The sequence below is a fragment of the Meriones unguiculatus genome, chromosome 8, assembly GCF_030254825.1.
Source record: "Meriones unguiculatus strain TT.TT164.6M chromosome 8, Bangor_MerUng_6.1, whole genome shotgun sequence".
NCBI classification, from domain to species: Eukaryota; Metazoa; Chordata; class Mammalia; order Rodentia; family Muridae; genus Meriones; species Meriones unguiculatus.
This window is the reverse complement of record NC_083356.1, coordinates 19,721,236-19,738,291: the sequence shown is the minus strand read 5'-3', so window position 1 is coordinate 19,738,291 and position 17,056 is coordinate 19,721,236. Positions and strand designations below refer to the sequence as shown.

The window sequence follows — 17,056 nt, the reverse complement described above, 5'->3', positions numbered from 1 at the left end:
GACACTTCAAATGCACCGTGGCATAGCAGAAAGAACAAGAATGTAACGGAGGGAAACGCGCTTTCCACCTCCTCCAAGCTAAAGAATGAGTACACAGCCTGGCTGCCCTCCGCCCAGATGCTAGATTGATGGGCATACACCATCATGCCTTTTGAACCCTGCATTTTCTTTTGTTTTGTTTGTTTGTTTTTCAAGGCAGGGTTTTTCTGTGTGGCCTTAGCTGTCCTGGACTTGCTCTGCAGACCAGGCTAGCCTCAAACTCACAGCCATCTGCCTGTCTCTGCCTCCCAGAGCGCTGGTATTACAGGCATGCACCATCACCACCGCACCCGGCTTGAACCCTGGATTTGAATACCAGCTCCAGTATCAGCTCTGTGATGCTGCTCGAGTTTCTTGTTTTGTTTTCCTTCGAAACAGAGTCTCACTGTGTAGGGCGCACCGGCCCGGAGCTCACTGTGTAGAGCATTCTAGCCTCAAACTCTAGGCAATCCTCCTGCCTCTCTGAGTGCTGGGATTACAGGTAGGAGCCAGTGGATAAGGTACTTAACCTCTCCTTGCCTAAACTTCATCTCTCTTGGGTCTACGGACAGCACGGGGATGTGTGTGCACTGAAGTAATGAAGTCGGTGGATGCCACCCAGGTCCAGGCCTAGTGCCACCGGTTGGTTACGGTGGATTACAGGAGTGAGAATTAGAGCGAGGTGTAATTGAGAGGGATGTGACGCTATTTGGCTCTCCCCAGCCCTCTCTCTGCTTCTCTGCAGTGAGAAAGGCTTTCCAGGAGATGAGCTTTTGAATTCTCAGCTTTTCACAAAAATAGCCTTCTCGGAGAGCCCCTGGATGCAAGCAGACGATTTCTTTGTTACTCAGAGGCTGGTGGGTGGGTGGGTGTGTCCCGGCTGGCTGCTCACTTCCTGAATGAACAGCTGTGGTCTCTCTGCCTGCGTGTGTGTGTGTGTGTGTGTGTGTGTGTGTGTGATCACCACACTACTTCAAACCACCACCAGCCTCCTTCACTCACTGCACCCTGCTGCCTGGCAGGCCCAGTGGCAGGCACAGAAAGGAAGCTGAAAGAAAAGGGAGTGATCAAGACCTTGGCCATGAACTTAGTCCACAAGGACCAAATGCCAGCCCCCACACAGCTGGCCGTAGAGGCCTGCCTCCCACCTCCCACCCTAGCTCCTGACACTGACTTCCCCTACTTCTCCTGCTGTATCAGCCCCTTCCTATTGCTCTGATGGATCCTTCTGCCCACCTGAGCACAGGGCCTTTGCCCACAACTGCTTTCCAGGCTCAGGCAAGCGTGGTTCATTTCTGTCCGGGGGGGAGGGGGGTGTTGGAGAAATCCGCTCCCTGGCTCTGTGGGGCTAGACTGGGCCAAAGGTCCTGGGACTGAGAAGGGAGAGGCAGGTCATTCACCCATGTGACACCAAGCAGGCCCTCACCTGAGGGAAAGTCGGAAAGTCGACGGCAGGCTAAAAAAGTCGCGGGTGTCCATCGTAGCCTTCCTCTGCGAGGACACTGCTGCCTTCGGAAGACTGCTGTGAGTCTAAGGCCAGCCTGGGATACTTAGTTCAAGGCTAGCTCAGGTTTCTGTTCTGCCACTCTATTACTTCTAAGCTGGTAGACAGTGAAGCCCCCTGCTAGGAAGGAGGAGGAGAGAGAGTGGGGGGAGAGAAGAGAAAAGTTGAGGGGAAGGTACAGGAATTACTGTTACCAGCACACGCTTACAAACCCAGCATCCATGATATAGACTGGAATTAGTCCACAGTCGCTCTCTAGTGCAAGTTCCAACCTAGCCTGGGGTACAGGAGACCCTGTTTCAAAAACAAGCAAATGAGGCAGAGACTGGAACCCCAGCACTCAGGAGGCCTAAGCAGAATGATCACAAGCTTAAGGCCCATCAGGCTACATGGCCAGACCTTGTCACAAAGAAGCTGAAATTCATTCATTCAATTCATTCATTCATTCATTTTGGTTTTTAAAGATAGGGTTTCTCTGTATTACAGAGTCCTCCTGACTGGCCTGGACTCACTTTGTAGACCAGGCTGGCCTCGGGCTCACAGAGATCCACCTGCTTCCGCCTCCCTGAGTGGGATTACAGGCGTGTGTCACCACACCTGGCTGCTACTTTTTTTTTTTTTATTTACTTGTTTGTTACCATTCCTGTCTATCTCTTCACCTTTATGCCAGTGTTTGTCTGTTTGAGGTTTCCTTTCATTAACTTAATTATTTATTCACTTTACATCTGGATCAAAGCCCCCCCATTTGAGTTTTTCTTTTTTTAAATTATTTTTATTAAACTGGGTGCAGTGGCACACGACTGTAATCCCAGCAGAGGTCTGCTTGCTTTCTGGACAGGTGACCTTGTCACAGGGTCTAGGCTAGCCTCAAGTTCATGGCAGTTCTTAACCTCCTGAGTGCTGGGGTCACAGGTGTGAACTTTAATGTCTCTCTTTTTTAAATGTATGTACTTACTGTGTATACAGTGCTCTGCCTGCACGTACGTCTGCACACCAGAAGAGGGCACCAGATCACATAATAGATGGTTGTGAACCACCATGTGGTTGCTGGGAATTGAACTCAGGACCTCTGGAAGAGCAGCCAGTGCTCTTGACCTCTGAGCCATCTCTCCAGCCCCTATCATGTCTCTTTTGATTTGTTTTTTGTTTTTTTTTTGTTTTGTTTTGTTTTTGAGACAAGGTGTCTCTAGGTAGTCCAGGCTAGACTCAAACTTGAAACCTTTCAACTTCACCCTTCCGAGGGCTGGTGCTTCTTGGTCTGTGCCAGCATGAAGGCCCTTCTTTGGGATTCAGTGTACTAAAATGGTACCTGGGGAAGACTTCTTTCTAAGCTGAGGTTGTGGAGAGGGGACGAGGAGTGGGGGCAGAGAAGTCGTACTTTGTGGAGGCCTCCTGCAGTCTGGCCCTGAGCCCATAGACAGTCGAGCCTTAGCTGTCCCCTTGGGGAGGACTGAGGTCTTGAGAGTCAAATCCAGCGCCATCTGAAGAGGGATCCCAGCCCTGAACTGTTTGGACCGACCTGCTGAGTCTGGCCTCTCTTCCCGGGGCCTCCCAGACTCTTCCCTACCAAGGACCTCATGTGTGCCAAAGAGATTTGAGCGCATTCTTTACTTGGTGAGCTCAGATCCTCTGAGGGGCCAGAGCTGAGCACAGCTGCTGAGCTGTGCCTGAGGCTCCAGAGGGAATGGAATGTCTGGGAGTCCTTAGGAAGCTGGCCGGTTCCCAGAGGCTCGCCTCTCTACCGGGGCCTCCCTTCTCCAGGATACATCCTCCCACCCTGCTGGACCTCCCAGCTGTTCCCCAGTCACCAAGAATGCACTATCTCCAGCTCTCCCACCGCTCCCCTCCCCAGCAGCTGCCCTGACCTGGCAGGGCAAATTATACCTTGACCCGGTAATAAAAGCCACTTTCCAAAACACGACGCATTAAAGGCATTAAAGCTCTGAGCGACGCAGCTTTGCCACTCGCCCAGCACTTGCCGGGCTCAGGAGGTGGAGGCCAGAGAAGAGACAGCCTAGTGTCCCTTTAAGCTGGGAGTACAAATTCCCATCCCAGTCCCTCCCTCCAGCACATCCTGACGTCAGCAGGAAGGCGTGTGTGAGTGAGTGAGTGAGGGGCCGAGGTGCCTCCTGCACACCACACACACACACACACACACACACACACACACACACACACACACACAGCACAGAGAGTGCATCATCCAGACGTGACCCTCGCGGCCAGCTCCACGCTCCAGAGACTGGGTGCTGCCCACTACAGGAGGCAGTGCCTGGACCCAGCTGCCAGGGCGAGGTAAGGGGTAGCATGGGGGGGCGGGGGGACCGGAACGAAGCCGGTGATGGAAACTGTGGGAGAGGCTGGGGCAAGGGCGGATGGTACCAGGAAAGGAGGAGGCTGGAAAGGTCAGAGGCGGAGCAGCCCGGCTCTGCCCGGAGGCTGCCGGGGATGTAGAGGATCCCATCGCCCTTCCCTCCTCTCCCCTTGACCCTCCAGAAAAGCTGAGGCGGCGCGGCTCCCGCGCGCGTCTCAGTGTGTGTGAACGTCTGTCTGGGACTGGCGTCTGGGTCGTGAGGCAGATAACAGCAGCTGTCTGCCAAGGCGCAGCCTCCGGTCGGTCTGGGAACTGGGTGAGAGAAAGCCATGGCTCCCTCCAGACCCTAAAAGGCTAGTCGGGCATTGAGGCCAGGGCAGAGGGGAGGGACCGCCTGGGGCAGGCAGGGGGACCCAGAGCAGCTGTCTTCTCCTGACTCTATCCCCCCCCGCCCCCACCCCCGCCGCATGCTAGGGTAGCTCTGACCTCCTCTTCTGCCTGAATGCAAGCCCACTGTAGGGCAGGGGGCAGGGGTGAAAGCCCAGCGGCTGCCGGGCAACCCTTGCTGTGGGATGTAAGGACCCAGGCTGGCCTTGGCTGGCATCCAGCTCCTCAGTGGTCCGAGCCTGGCACAAGGAGACTGAGTGGAGATAAGGGGACGACGCTGGCACCCACAAGGAGACAGCAGGTCCCTGCCAGGCCGCAGGCTCTTCCCAGGGAGGGAGGGTTCACAGGAGTGAGAACAATAATAAATCCAGAGTGTGAACTGCTGCATCCGCGGGGGCTGGGGGAGGGGAGAAGGAAGTGTGCCCGGTGGGGGGTGGGCACCGTCTCCGGCAGCCTGGCACTGGCTTGCCTAGATGCCATCCAGTCAGGGCCTTTCCCTGGGAAGGACGATTTTCAGGCCTGGGGTGGGGGTGCGAAGTGAAAGCTCTTTCCCAAACCTGGTTCCATCCCAGAGGTCTCTGACATGAATGTCCAGGTTCGGGGTGTCACTTCCCATTCTTGCCCCACACCGCCTTGAAAGTCCCCAAAACATCTATTTTCCGTCCTTGTCCCTGGCCCCACCTTCAAAAAAAAAAAAAAAAAAACTAGTACAAACAAGCTAGCAGAAAGGGTCCCGGGAGAACAAACCAGTTTATCCCGGGCCTGGAGACAGATGGCTACACGAGGTTTAAAGATGCTTACTGGCTAGGAAGGGGGCTCCCTAATGTTCCCCAAGGATCCGCAGAGATGGATAGATGGAGGAGCAGGGACATTTGCCACCACTTCCTCCCCGCCCCCCCTTCACCCACCTTTTGCAGGTGATACCAGGCCTAGGGCTTTCTGGACCTGAGAGCTGGTCACAGCTTGGCAGCCAGGACCCAGAGCCCTGCGAGCAGGCAATGTGGGGAGAGCCACAGCAAGGTGAGGGGGTAAAATCCGGGGTGGGCTCAGCCCACACCCTCCCTTCCCCCAGAAATGACAGCCAGCCGGCAGGAGGTGACTTAGCACCCTGGGAAGCCCAGGGACTCTGAGACCTCACTGAACATTCCCATCCTGCCACTGTGTGTGTGGCTTTGGCCAGTAGAAGAGAGCTCCAGGGGACCCAGAATGGGAAGGCGACTTGCCTAGGCTCAAACGGGTCAGGTGGAGGTGGAGCGTGTCTGTGAACTTGGGTCTAGGTGCTAGCTTGGCTCTCCCTTCCCCCAATAATGCCAGAGAAGCCCAGAGGCCTTAAGAAAACAGCCCCAGGGCTGCCTGGGCATGTGACCAGGAGAGTAAAGGGTCACTTAAATAATTAATCTTTAATATTGGCTGGGACAGCCCCTTACACACACACACACACACACCACGGTGCAAGAGAGGAAAAGGAGAACCAGGTTTAATTAGGTCACCTCCAGCTGCAGGGACAGCTGGTGTATTTTAAGGAGTGTCTGGGAAGCTGGGGGAGGGAGGAGCCAGGCAGGTGTCACTTCTGTCTGGTGGTCCCAAGGTTGTTCTGTCACCTTACCAGGACCCAGCATGGACAAGCCTGAGACACCAACCAGCTCTTCCTCCACCTTCCGTGTGTCCCCTGTCTATTTTAAACTGTACCCATTCCTCCCTACCTGCACCCCCATAATGGGGACTTGGGGCTGGAACACTTTTATTGGGGGAGTTGTTTTCAAGCTTCACAGAGCTGGTGAGTGATTCACCCAAGGTCATGGTCTGAGTCAGCACAATGCCAGAAATAGAACCCCAAATCCTGGCTCCCCAAGTCTTCTTTGGCTCTGTACATCATTCTTCAGGGGAGACTGGAAGAGGGAGGTTTTGTCCAGGACACTGAGGGTTTTCTCCCTTGCCTTGGATGTACATCCCTCTTCTAGACCTCCCCAAAGCTCAAGAATGCTCCTGGGCCACATGGGTGACTTCAGGGAGTCCTTTCAACCCCTCTGGGACTCAGTTTACTCTTCTGAAGAATGGGCATGTCAGTGGTAATTACTGCTTGGGTTCTCACGAGGCACAAGCGCCTGACCTGTGGCTGGTTAAGGTGATAGAGGGTGGCTGGCAGAGACTTGCCAAATGAAGACTGGCTGGCAAGTCTCATCATCCAGAGTAGACGGGGACCCTCCCCCGTGTATATGGACCCAGTGTTTGCCACTCCATTTTATTTGTGTGTGTGTGTGTGTGTGTGTGCGCGTGTATTCAGGTGTGTAGATTCTTTAGGTCATGGCTTGGGAACTGCCTCCTTGGGCATGTCCACATGGGTGATTTGATGCCTCAGAGAAGAATTGCACTCACCTTCATCAGTCACCTGGGGGCCAATGATGATTCACGTGTTTGGGATAAAGGTGAGGCCCAAAGACTGACAACTACCTGTCCTGGGTCACACAGTGCTGGGATTTTAAAGTTGTGTGTCACCGCTCTCCTTGTCAAGACAGCCATTTGTAACCCCCATTTCCACCCCCTTTTTTGTTTTGTTTAACTTCTGTTTTTCAAGACAAGAGTTTCTCTGTGTAGCCCTGGCTGTCCTGGAACTTGCTCTGTAGACCAGGCTGGCCTCAAACTCAGAGATCCAGGATAATTCCTCCCAAGTGCCGGGACTAAAGGCGTGTGCCACAACAGTCCCATCTATACCTTGTCCTTTAGGAGGGAGGGTCTGAGAACTGGAGCCCAGCCCCAGCTGACTCACTGTCCTGAGTGCCATGGTCCTGGGACACCTCGTCACACCTTGGGTTATCTCCAAACAGTTCCGGGGTTTTGGTTTTGCCTCTCCCGGCCCTGCCACTGGCCACTGCAGAAGAAGTTTGTCGGGTTGGCTTTCTTTCATGCAGGGAATGGTGAGCTTGGCAGGTGGGCCAGAGCCGCTGTGCATGGCCAAGAACATGCCTATTCGTGGCAGGTGATGCTTGGAGTCTCTCAGAGCCCTGCTTGCATGAGGTCCTGGGCGGCGTGGTCATGACACTCGCCTATCACCCGGTATTCAGGTGGTGGATGCAGGAAGATTAGAGGTTCAAGGATGGACTTGGCTGCTGGAGACCTGCCTCAGTCTGCAGTCCCCAGTAAATAAACAAATGTAAAACAAAAGGAAAAACAAAAACAAAAACCCAAAAGGCCTTTTGCGTAGCGTACTGGCATCCAAACAACGAAAGCCTTGGCACCGCTGGCCCCTTCCTGCATCAGTATTCTGGAAACAGGGTCTGAGCTGGAGGCTTGCTCGGTATGTTCTTCTTACCAGGCTCTCTAGGTGTTACACAGCTTTTCCAGCTCAGGCCCCTCTTTCTGGTCCCAAAGAGCCCTGTCCAACCAATACAAGCCAGGGCATCGCTGCTCAAGCCTGCACCCCCAGGCTCAGGGGCGAAGGCAGAGGAGCAGAAGCTCATCTTGACCACGGGATTGCATGTTCAGGAGCTGGAGCAGTGCGTCCGTTAAAAGCTCTTGCTGCTCACACACTAGTCTGGCTCTCTGCACACACACCTGGTGGCTCCGTCACCTGTAACTCTAGCGCCAGGTGCCCTCGTCAGGCTGCTGTGGGCACTGCACACATGTATGTACATTAACATGTATACACACATACACACAAAATAAGTAAGAATTTAAATCTTTTTATTTTTCTTTTTAATCTTTATTTCTATTTCTTTAGTTAGCTTTGGCTTTTCAAAGACGGGGTTTCTCTGTGTAACCCTGCCCGTTCTGGAACTAGGTCTAGAGACCAGAGGGGCCTCAAACTTAGACATCCGCCTGCCTCTGCCTCCTGAGTACTGGTGTTAAAGACTTGGGCCATCCACTGCCAGGCTCAAAAAAATAAAAAATATTTTTTTTTAACTTTCAAACTTAGTCCAATGCTAACTTGGATTACATAAAACCCCGTCTCAAAAGAAAAGGGGAGGGGCCCTGGAAGGATGGCCCAATGGCTCAGGGTGGTTACTGCTCTTCGGTGGACCCAAGTTCCTTCTCCAGCACCCCCGCTGTGCGGCTCTCACTGCCTGCATCTCCATCTCTAGAGGATCCAGTGTCCTCTTCTGCATTCCGTGGGCATCTGCACGCATATACGACACACACATGTGCATGTAATTTAAAATAATAAAGGAAATCTTAAAGGAAAAAAAAAAGTAACAGCAGCCAGGCATTGGGGAGTAACCCATAGTCCCAGGGCGTGGGAGGCTGAGGCAAAGGGGATGGAAATCCTAGTCCAGGCTGGGTTACATAGGAAGTTCCAGGACAATTTGCATAGTGCGACCCTAACCCTCCACAACTCCCCACCCCCCAAAAAAAAGCAAAAATAGAGTTGGGGAGATGGCCTACTGCATAAAGTAACTGCAAACTTGGGGTCCTGAGTGTGATCCCTGACACCCACGGAAAAAGCCATGCCGTCAGAGTACCTCTGTCACCCACTGGAGGACAGAAGCAGGGAGAGCCCTGGGGGTCACTGGCCAGCCAGGCTGGTGGAGAGCAACAGAGGAAGACATTCAGCAAGAACCTTTGGCCTCTGACTCCACGCACACATACCACGTGCACCGCTCCCCATAAACACACACTCATATACACCAAAACAAACAAACAAAAATGATCCCAGCACTCGAGGAGGCAGAGGCAGGTGGATCTCTGTGAGTTCGGGGCCAGAGTACTCTACAAAGCAAGTGGGTCCAGGACAGCCAGGGCTGCTACACAGAGAAACCCTTTTGTTGTTGTTTAAGGTATGCCGCAGGAATTAAACTGGGAAAAGGGAGCTGTGGGGCAAGGAAGCCAGTCAGGAGCAGAGGAGGAGCAGTGTTAAGGAAGCGCGGGGAAATGTTGGGGTGGGGGGATAGATGTGGGGGGGGTGCTGGTCCAGCGTCCTCAGGAGCCGGTCCTGTCTAACTCCCAGGCGGCTGCACCTGCCTGGTGCTCCCACATTTACCTGCTTCCGCCTTCAGGGCGCCCTTGAGGAGGGGGCCCCTCTTGTTCAGCTCCCCTTGCTCACCCAGGTGGCCATGCGGCCTTCTCCTCCCGCTTAGCTTGCTGTCCACCGCCCCCGCGCTCCGCCCTCCCAGCCACAAATCACCTGGCTGGTGGAGCCGCCCCTACGTCTCCTTGGTAACCGCTGTGGCTCCTCCCCTCTCATCCCCTACTGCTGGCTGGCACTGCCAAGCACATCACCAGGCCTTAGGGCGCTGCAGCGGGGTAGGTCCAGTGGCCCAGGGAACGAAGAGCAAGGACCCAGGGCCTGGGACCAGCGCGAAGGGCTGCACGACCCCGGAAACTGTGATGCCTACCTTATTTTTGACAACAGTTTTACTGAGATGCAATCCATGGGTTATGCGGTTCCTTTGATTGGGATCCGGGGTGGAGTTCCGTGGTAGAGAGCATGCCTAGCTGGCAACCATGCCCGGCATCAGAGGGGGGAAAATCAACCTGCATAAAATGAACAGCCCGCTGGATTGCAGTGAATTCTCACGGACTGTCCCCACAGTGCTTACCGAATAAACGTTTTTGGCAGCCAGCACTCTAAAAGAAAAGACCTAGCCTGTGGTGGCCCAAGCCTGGAATCCCAGCACCCGGGAGGCAGAGGCAGGCAGATCTCTGTGAGTTCGAGGCCAGCCTAGTCTACAAAGCAAGTTCAGGACAGTCAAGGCTACACAGAGAAACCCTGTCTCATAAAACCAAAAAGAAGGAAAGAAAGAAAGAAATGACTCCTCCCAGCCGGCCGTGACAGCAGATCAACCTGATGTGTGCTATCGTACCTCGGTCTTTAGCCCACAGTCGTGTTCTCAGGGTTCATTTGTGTTGTGTGACAGGCAGTGGTATTTCATACCTATGTAGGGCCCATGGTCACTCCGTGGCGGGATTGCAGGGTGTTAGATTACCCATCTTCCTGTCTGCACTCGGGGTGTCTGGTGGTAGAATTATTTTTTTTTTTAATATTTATTTCTTTATTTTATGTAGACGAATGCAATGTGTACACCTATATGCCAGAAGAGGGCATCAGACCCCCGTGTAAATGGCTGTGAGCCACTGCTGGGAATTGAACTCAGGACCTCTGGAAGAGCAGCCAGGGCTCTTAACCTCTGAGCCATCTCTCCAGCCCCTGGTGGTAGAACTTTTAGGCAACTGTGAACAGCTGTCAATATTCTTGTGCAAGGTTTGCTTTTTGTTTGAGTGTTTGCCCGTGTGTGTGCGCGCGCAAGCGCGCGCGCGCAAATATGTGCACACAGCCTATGTGAAGTACCTGTGAAGGCCAGAAGAGGGCAGCAGACCCCTGGAACTGGAGTTACAGATAGTTTTGAGCCACCATGTGGGTGCTGGAAACACAACCAGGGATCCTCTGCAATACCAGTAATGGTTCTACGGCTGATTTTTAAACCAATCTCCCTTCCTTCCTTCCTTCCTTCCTTCCTTCCTTCCTTCCTTCCTTCCTTCCTTCCTTCCTTCTTTCTTTCTTTTTTTTTTTTTTTTTTTTTTTGATGTAGACTTTTGTTTGGGACAGGGTTCTTACTCTGTAGCCCACACTGGCCTTGAACTTGTAGCCTCCTGGAACTTGTGTCACAGTCTTGGGAGTGCTAGAGTTACGGGTGAGACATCACACTCGCCTGAAGCGTCTGCTTTGGTTGTTTTCCTCGAAAGCGTGCATGGCTGAGGGGCATGGAGTTTGCAGTGGGGAAGCAAACGTGAGGCCTCGGTTTGATGAGAGCTTTGCAGAACGGGGATGGGACACTTGGGGATGGCTCAGTGGTAGAACCCTGGCCCTAGCATGTGTGAGGCCCTAGGTTCAACCTCAAGTACTGGGGACAGAGAGGGAAGGAGAAGCAGCATAAAAAAAAAAAAGCTCCAGGCAGTGGTAACTTTAATCCCAGCACTTGGCTCAGGCAAGCTGCAAAAGGGCCTATGAGAGGGGGAGGCAGGTCAGATGAGGAGACTGAGGCCACTGTAAGCGCTCCCTGAGGTCAGCAGGTAGTAGCAGAGTCGGAGGTCTCCTGGTCCTGAGGTTTCCCCAAGCCCCCAGACCACTGTCTCCCCCAGTTTCTACAGTAGTATCGCTTAGACCCTGGGACTCCAGAGCTCTTGAAGAAGGGGGCGTGGGGCATAAGAAGAGAGTTACGATCTTTTCCTCAGGAGAGGTACACTTGCCCAAGGTCTTCTAGGTGCCAGCCCCTAAAATATGACAACAGAAGACAGTGAAAAAACTTACCAAAATTTTTGCTTTGTTTTTTGTTTTTCGAGACAGGGTTTCTCTGTGTAGCCCTGGCTGTCTTGGAATCACTCTGTAGACCAGGCTGGTCTACGAACTCACAAAGATCCGCCTGCCTCTGCCTCCTGAGCACTGGGACTAAAGGTGTGCTCCACCACTGCCCGGCCAATCTTTCTTTTTCTTTTTTTTCAAGACAGGGTCTCTCTGTATAGCATTGGCTGTCCTGGACTCTCTCTGTAGACCAGACTGGCCTCGAACTCACAGAGCTCCGTCTGCTTCTGCCTCCCGAGTGCTGGGATTAGAGGCGTGAGCCACCACTGCCCTGCTCAAAAAAGTTTTTAAAATAGCGCTGGCCATTAAGAAATAAAAAATTAAAACAAGCATTGGCCAGAGCAGTGAGGTTAGTACCTACTCATACATACAGGTTCATGCTTTCTGTCTCTCAGTCCTCAGCAGAAACCACCTCCCGAGGGAATTACCAACTTCTTGGGGGGGGGGGTGTCTAGAGTCTTTATCTGTCCCCGCCCCAGCTTGCTTGGTGAGGCTAGACCCTGGGCTGTGGGCATGGGAAGTATCAGCTCCCTCACGGAGCCCTGGCCCCAGCCCCAGCCCTTCAACCTCATTTTGTGAGGCAGAAACTGGGTTAACGAAAAATAGAACACGTTCCCAAGAGCTCACCGTATGCTCACTGTTCCCGTTTTGGGGCCTACTGAATGGCGTGTGGGCCTCGGGACAGCCTTCCTATCAAATGAGACGCTACCCATAGTGCAGAGCAGAAGATGACATCAAAGGTCCAGAGGACTGACTGCGACCCGTCAGCCAGTAGAAAGGGCGCTTCTTGTCCCATGGGGCACCTCCAGGAAGTCACCAAACCATGGACAGAAGATCTGAACCCGGGGCTGTAAGGTTGAAAGCGCTAACATTTATGCCCAGTCTTGGGGATCACGTGTCCCACCTCTAGACCCCTGAGTTACAGAATTAAACTGAAAACTGGAAGAACTTAGGGATCCTAAAGCAGGTTGTGTTTTATTTTGTGAGACAGGGTCTCATATACTGCAGGCTGACCTTAAACTTCCTATGGACCTTGAACTTCTGGTCTTTCTGCCTCTACCTCCTGAGTGCTGGATTATTACAGGCTTGCACTATCGTGCCTGCTGTGTGTGTATGTGTGTGTGTGTGTGTGTGTGGTGTGTTATTTTCTTTTGTTTCCCTTTTTCTTTTTCTTTTTTTTGAGACACTGTCACTCTTCATACCCCTGGCTATCCTGGAACTAACCATGTAGACCAAGCTGGCCTTGAACTCACAGAGCTCCACTTGTCTCTACCTCCTGAGTGCTGGAACTAAAGGTGTGCGTCCACACACCTGGTCCATGCCTGTTTCTGTTTTGTTTTGTTTTTTAATGTGGCATTGGCTCTGCGAGCATTCTAACAGCTGAGCTACATTCCCTATCTCTTGTTTTGGTGCTAACCTACGCGATTATTTTGTCTTCCTGGCAGGGTGGGGCTGTGAGCGCCTTTGGGAGTGGCTGGCTTCCACAGTCCTCTCAACCAGTGTCCAGGATCCAGAGCTGTTCCCCGGCTGCTCTTAACTGCTCGTCTCTCTTCTCTTACAGACGGAGTCCACAGCTGGTGAGGCTGAGCAGGGCGAGGCCGGGCCCTGCCCGAAAGGACACCACAGTCCTTCACCGGCCCCTGCGTCCCAGAGCCCACCAGGCTCTCCCGCTGGCCCCGCCATGACGTCAGAGCCTACGTCACCTCCGGTGGTGCCCCCTCTCCACTCCCCCAAGTCCCCTGTCTGGCCCACTTTCCCCTTCCACAGGGAGGGCAGTAGGATCTGGGAACGTGGCGGTGGAATCGCTCCTCGGGACCTGCCCAGCCCTCTGCCCACTAAACGGACCAGGACGTACTCGGCGTGAGTGCCTTCCCCTCCCCTAGGTCCCTGAACTTTCTGGAGGGCAGGGTCCAGCCTACCCTTCCTCCCAGGAAGCTGTGTGACCGTCCAGGGACTTCAGGGTCTCTTCTTTGATGCCTTCATTCCAGGAAAACTTACTGTTAAGTAGGCACCTTAGGCACTCAGCACTCAGGGAGGCAGAAGCAGGCGGATCTCGGAGTTCGAGGCCAGCCAGGTCTACTGAGTGAGTTCCAGGACAGCCAAGGCCACACAGAGAAACTGTCTGGAAAAAAAAACAAAATAATAATAATAATAAATATAATAGGACTTAATGTTGCAGGTGGAACAACACTGAGTTAAACTTTTAAGGAAGGGTGGTGGACTGCCAGGGACCAGCCTTGGGCGTCTGGGGAGGTGACTAGGTGAGGCCAGATGGGAAGGGTTTGTGGGAGCCAAAAAGTTTTACATTTATTATTATTGTTCTTGTTGGGGGGTGTGTGTATGTGTACCTGCCACAGCCTGTGTGTGCAGGTCAGAGAGCAACCCGTAAGGAGCGGGTTCTCTTTTTCCACAAAGTGACTTTCTGGGGTTCAAACTCAGGTGTTCAGGCATGGCGACAAGTACATTTTTCACCCCCACAGCCACCTCATCACCTCAGTTATTTCTGGGGACAGGGCTTTGCTAGGCAGCCAGTCTGACTTTGAACTGGTGGGTTCTGTTGGGTTTCACCGGCATGCACCCACCTCTGTGCCTGGCTGCAAGGTCTCCGTTATTACCGCTAATCTAGATAGCAAAGAATGCGTTGTCCTGTGTAGAGCAGCTGGGTAGTAAACAGCAAAGGACAGTTAGTGACCCATGACACTTAGGACAGTAAGTGCCACGGGAGTGAAGATGCCTCTTGGCATTGGTTTGGTTTTCTAGCGCTGAGGATGGAGCCTGGGCCTTGCACACGGCGGGCAAACCATCACCACTGAACTACACCCCCAGCTCCACTCAGAAGCCTTCCATTTAAGCCTAAACAACTGGATGGAGGGTGCTGTTTAGAGGGACACTGACAAGGAACCACCCTTGTGCCACACCAAAAAACACTGGTCAGGCCATTGTCCTGCTCCAGGACCCAGTCTTGTTATTTATCCAATGGCAGTATTTTTTTGGGGGTGGGTGGGTGGGGGAGGTCTAAGAACGGACTCTCCAGGCCACAGCTCCAACCCCCTTCCCCTATCCCCAGGACAGCTCGAGCCTCGGCTGGCCCCGTGTTCAAGGGCGTCTGTAAGCAGTTCTCACGCTCACAGGGCCACGGCTTCATCACGCCAGAGAATGGCTCCGAGGACATCTTTGTGCATGTTTCTGAGTGAGTGCCTGCTCCCTCCCTGTTTCAGGAGGGTCTCCCCGACCCTGACCCTCTCCCGCTCCCTGTCCCTGTTGAAGAGGGGTGGGCTGGGGTGAAGCAGAGATCAGCCGGCAGCCCCCCGAACCCCGATAAGCACTGCAAAGGCCCTTTGGCACTGTGCTAACTAAGATCATGGGAGTCCTCAGAGCCAGATCTGCCTCTCTCCATCCCCTCAGAGAGGGGGAAACAAATCAGATACCCACGTCAGAGCTCCAGGTAGACTGGCTGAGGGTCCCTGGTTGTCTGCTCTGATGCTGAGCTGGTCTTTCCCCTCCTCTTCCCCAGCATCGAGGGGGAGTACGTGCCCGTGGAAGGCGACGAGGTGACCTATAAGATGTGTCCCATCCCACCCAAGAACCAGAAGTTCCAGGCCGTGGAGGTGGTGCTCACGCAGCTGGCTCCTCACACTCCCCATGAGACATGGTCTGGCCAGGTTGTGGGCTCCTAGGCAGGCGGGGGTCCCTCATGAGGAGGCAGGCAGCAGCCAGCTCCGTGCTCCCACCGCGCTGCTGACCAGCCCTTGGGTGTGCTCTTTTGTCTGTCCGTGCTTGTGGCCGTGAATGTGTGCTCCCACCCACTTGTGACCCGAGAACCTGTGAGGTCCGGCCTGGGGTTGGAGTACAGCTAGCAGACCTGCCTTGGCCTGTCTCCTTCCTCCCAACCCCGCCACGTGAACACAGGGCCGCCTCACCCTCTTGCCCACTATCTATATACAGAGTCTCTGTGGGTCTGTGTCATGTTCTTGAGAACCCGGGGGACCCTCTCCCATGAGCCTGTTTCTCACTGCTGTCCTCGGATCTACTCAGTCCAGTACCCAACCCTGTCTGCTTGTGCTCCTGTCTCTTATGCTGGACCTGGGTGTCTGCCACGGCCTGGGACCCTTCCTCTCAGAAGCCAGGCCTCTAAGTGCTTTGTAGGGGCCTCTAACTTTAGGGAGGAAGAGGACGGAACAGAGGTTCATGGCTAGCCCCTGCCATAACCTAGCTCATCTTCCTGTCCCCACCCCTTTGGTGCCCTGGCCAAAGGCAGGAGGGAACTTAAGAACTCCTGCTGTGGAGGCCAATCCTTTCTCTTTAGCCGGCAGATGTTCTCTGAACCACAGGGGCTCCTACCTGAGCCGGGAGAGCCAAGCTCATTCCCTCCCTGAGGTGACACGGGGACACAGTCTCCTCCAGCTTGGACCGAATCTTCTCTTCCACCAAGATGCACAAACCCTGTGGACGCCCTGCCCAGTGCTGGCCATGACAACAGCTGAGGATGCAGCGATGGACTGACATGTCACTTTAGGCAAGGCCAGGTCCAGGCACCCAAAGGAATGGTCCTTATCCAGGGAGACCACGGGCCTTTTCCCCACCCCCAACCGGTTGGACCCTCTTCCCGGATCTATACAATGGCTCTTATCACTAATAGGGCAGCAGCTGAGATGGCTTTTCTCTCTCATTCATTCCTGAAGTGACTATCCCTCTTATCTGAAGTCCCTTTGGGGCTAAGACGTGTCCCTTCTAGAAAGCCCATTACCTATGAGAGAAGTGGGGTCCTGGGTTCAGGGAAGGCCTGCCACAACAGTGACCCTTAGGAGACCCATTCTGCAAGTAAAATGTGAGCACAGATAAGATGCCCAGGATGCAGGGGTCAGTGCTCATCTAGATGGCCTTGTAGGTGTTCCAGGACCACAGGGTAGTCATTTGGGGTATTTGCACCCCACCTTGTCCTAGTACCCTTTGCACAGAGTCCAGCAGCCGAGAGCTGCTGAGAAGTGCTGACCAGCCTCCCATACTGGGAAGGACCTACCTATCTGACACCTCACTGTGAATTAGGCTTCTCTAGCAAGGCCTGTCCCTGCAAGCTTGAGGACCTGAGTTCAAATCCCTGGCCTGCCTGTAACTGAGCACAGGGTAATAAGACAGCCAGATCCTTGACAAGGAACTTGTTGGTACAGATGGACCCCAGGGGCACCCAGGTCTTGCTCCTATGAGCAGGCACTTGGTGGTCATCACCTTGAGGCTTCCTGAGTGGTAGGGGTAATAAGCCTCCTTTCTACTCTTGGGGGCTGCAGTGCCCGAGTCGGAACGCCCCCCTACCCAGATCCTAGCCACGGACTCCCATCCCTCCTAACACTGGCAATAAACTCAACTGTGACCCACCCTGCCTTTGAGTTGCCTGTCTGTGAGGGCCCTGGGGGAAGGGTCTGAAGAAGGACACAGCGTACTGGCAATGTTTGGGGCTTCAAGGGATCACAGACCTCTGCACAGGCCCCTCTCTGCAAAGTGTGGCCAAGAGCCGTCACAGTTTCAGACACATCTAACACCA

At 53.8% G+C, this 17,056-nt stretch overlaps 1 protein-coding gene across 7 annotated transcripts; it reads left to right on the top strand.

The window, feature by feature from the left end:
- The first annotated feature begins 3,600 nt into the window (after positions 1–3,600).
- Csdc2 (cold shock domain containing C2) lies at positions 3,601–16,889 on the top strand. 7 transcript variants are annotated; one of them, XM_060388987.1, is made up of 4 exons: positions 3,601–3,817; positions 13,079–13,377; positions 14,585–14,707; positions 15,032–16,889. In XM_060388987.1, the coding sequence occupies exons 2-4, from the start codon at positions 13,199–13,201 to the stop codon at positions 15,192–15,194; spliced, it is 465 nt and encodes a 154-aa protein (XP_060244970.1). In that variant the 5' UTR covers positions 3,601–3,817; positions 13,079–13,198; the 3' UTR covers positions 15,195–16,889. The 7 variants fall into 7 exon arrangements, 6 of the variants coding, with proteins under 6 accessions (XP_060244970.1, XP_060244973.1, XP_060244972.1 ...); XR_009593636.1 differs by lacking the exon at positions 3,601–3,817 and adding an exon at positions 3,878–4,152 and having other exon boundaries at positions 14,590–14,707; positions 15,032–15,054; XM_060388989.1 differs by lacking the exon at positions 3,601–3,817 and adding an exon at positions 4,021–4,135.
- The last annotated feature ends 167 nt before the right edge of the window (positions 16,890–17,056 follow it).

What these genes read in the sequence shown, in the direction of transcription:
- Csdc2 (XM_060388987.1), top strand. Translation starts at nt 13,199, where the DNA reads ATGACGTCAGAGCCTACGTCACCTCCGGTGGTGCCCCCTCTCCACTCC. An exon ending in CGGACCAGGACGTACTCGGC is followed by an intron (nt 13,378 to 14,584) that starts GTGAGTGCCTTC and finishes CCCTATCCCCAG; the next exon opens with GACAGCTCGAGCCTCGGCTG. An exon ending in ATCTTTGTGCATGTTTCTGA is followed by an intron (nt 14,708 to 15,031) that starts GTGAGTGCCTGC and finishes CCTCTTCCCCAG; the next exon opens with CATCGAGGGGGAGTACGTGC.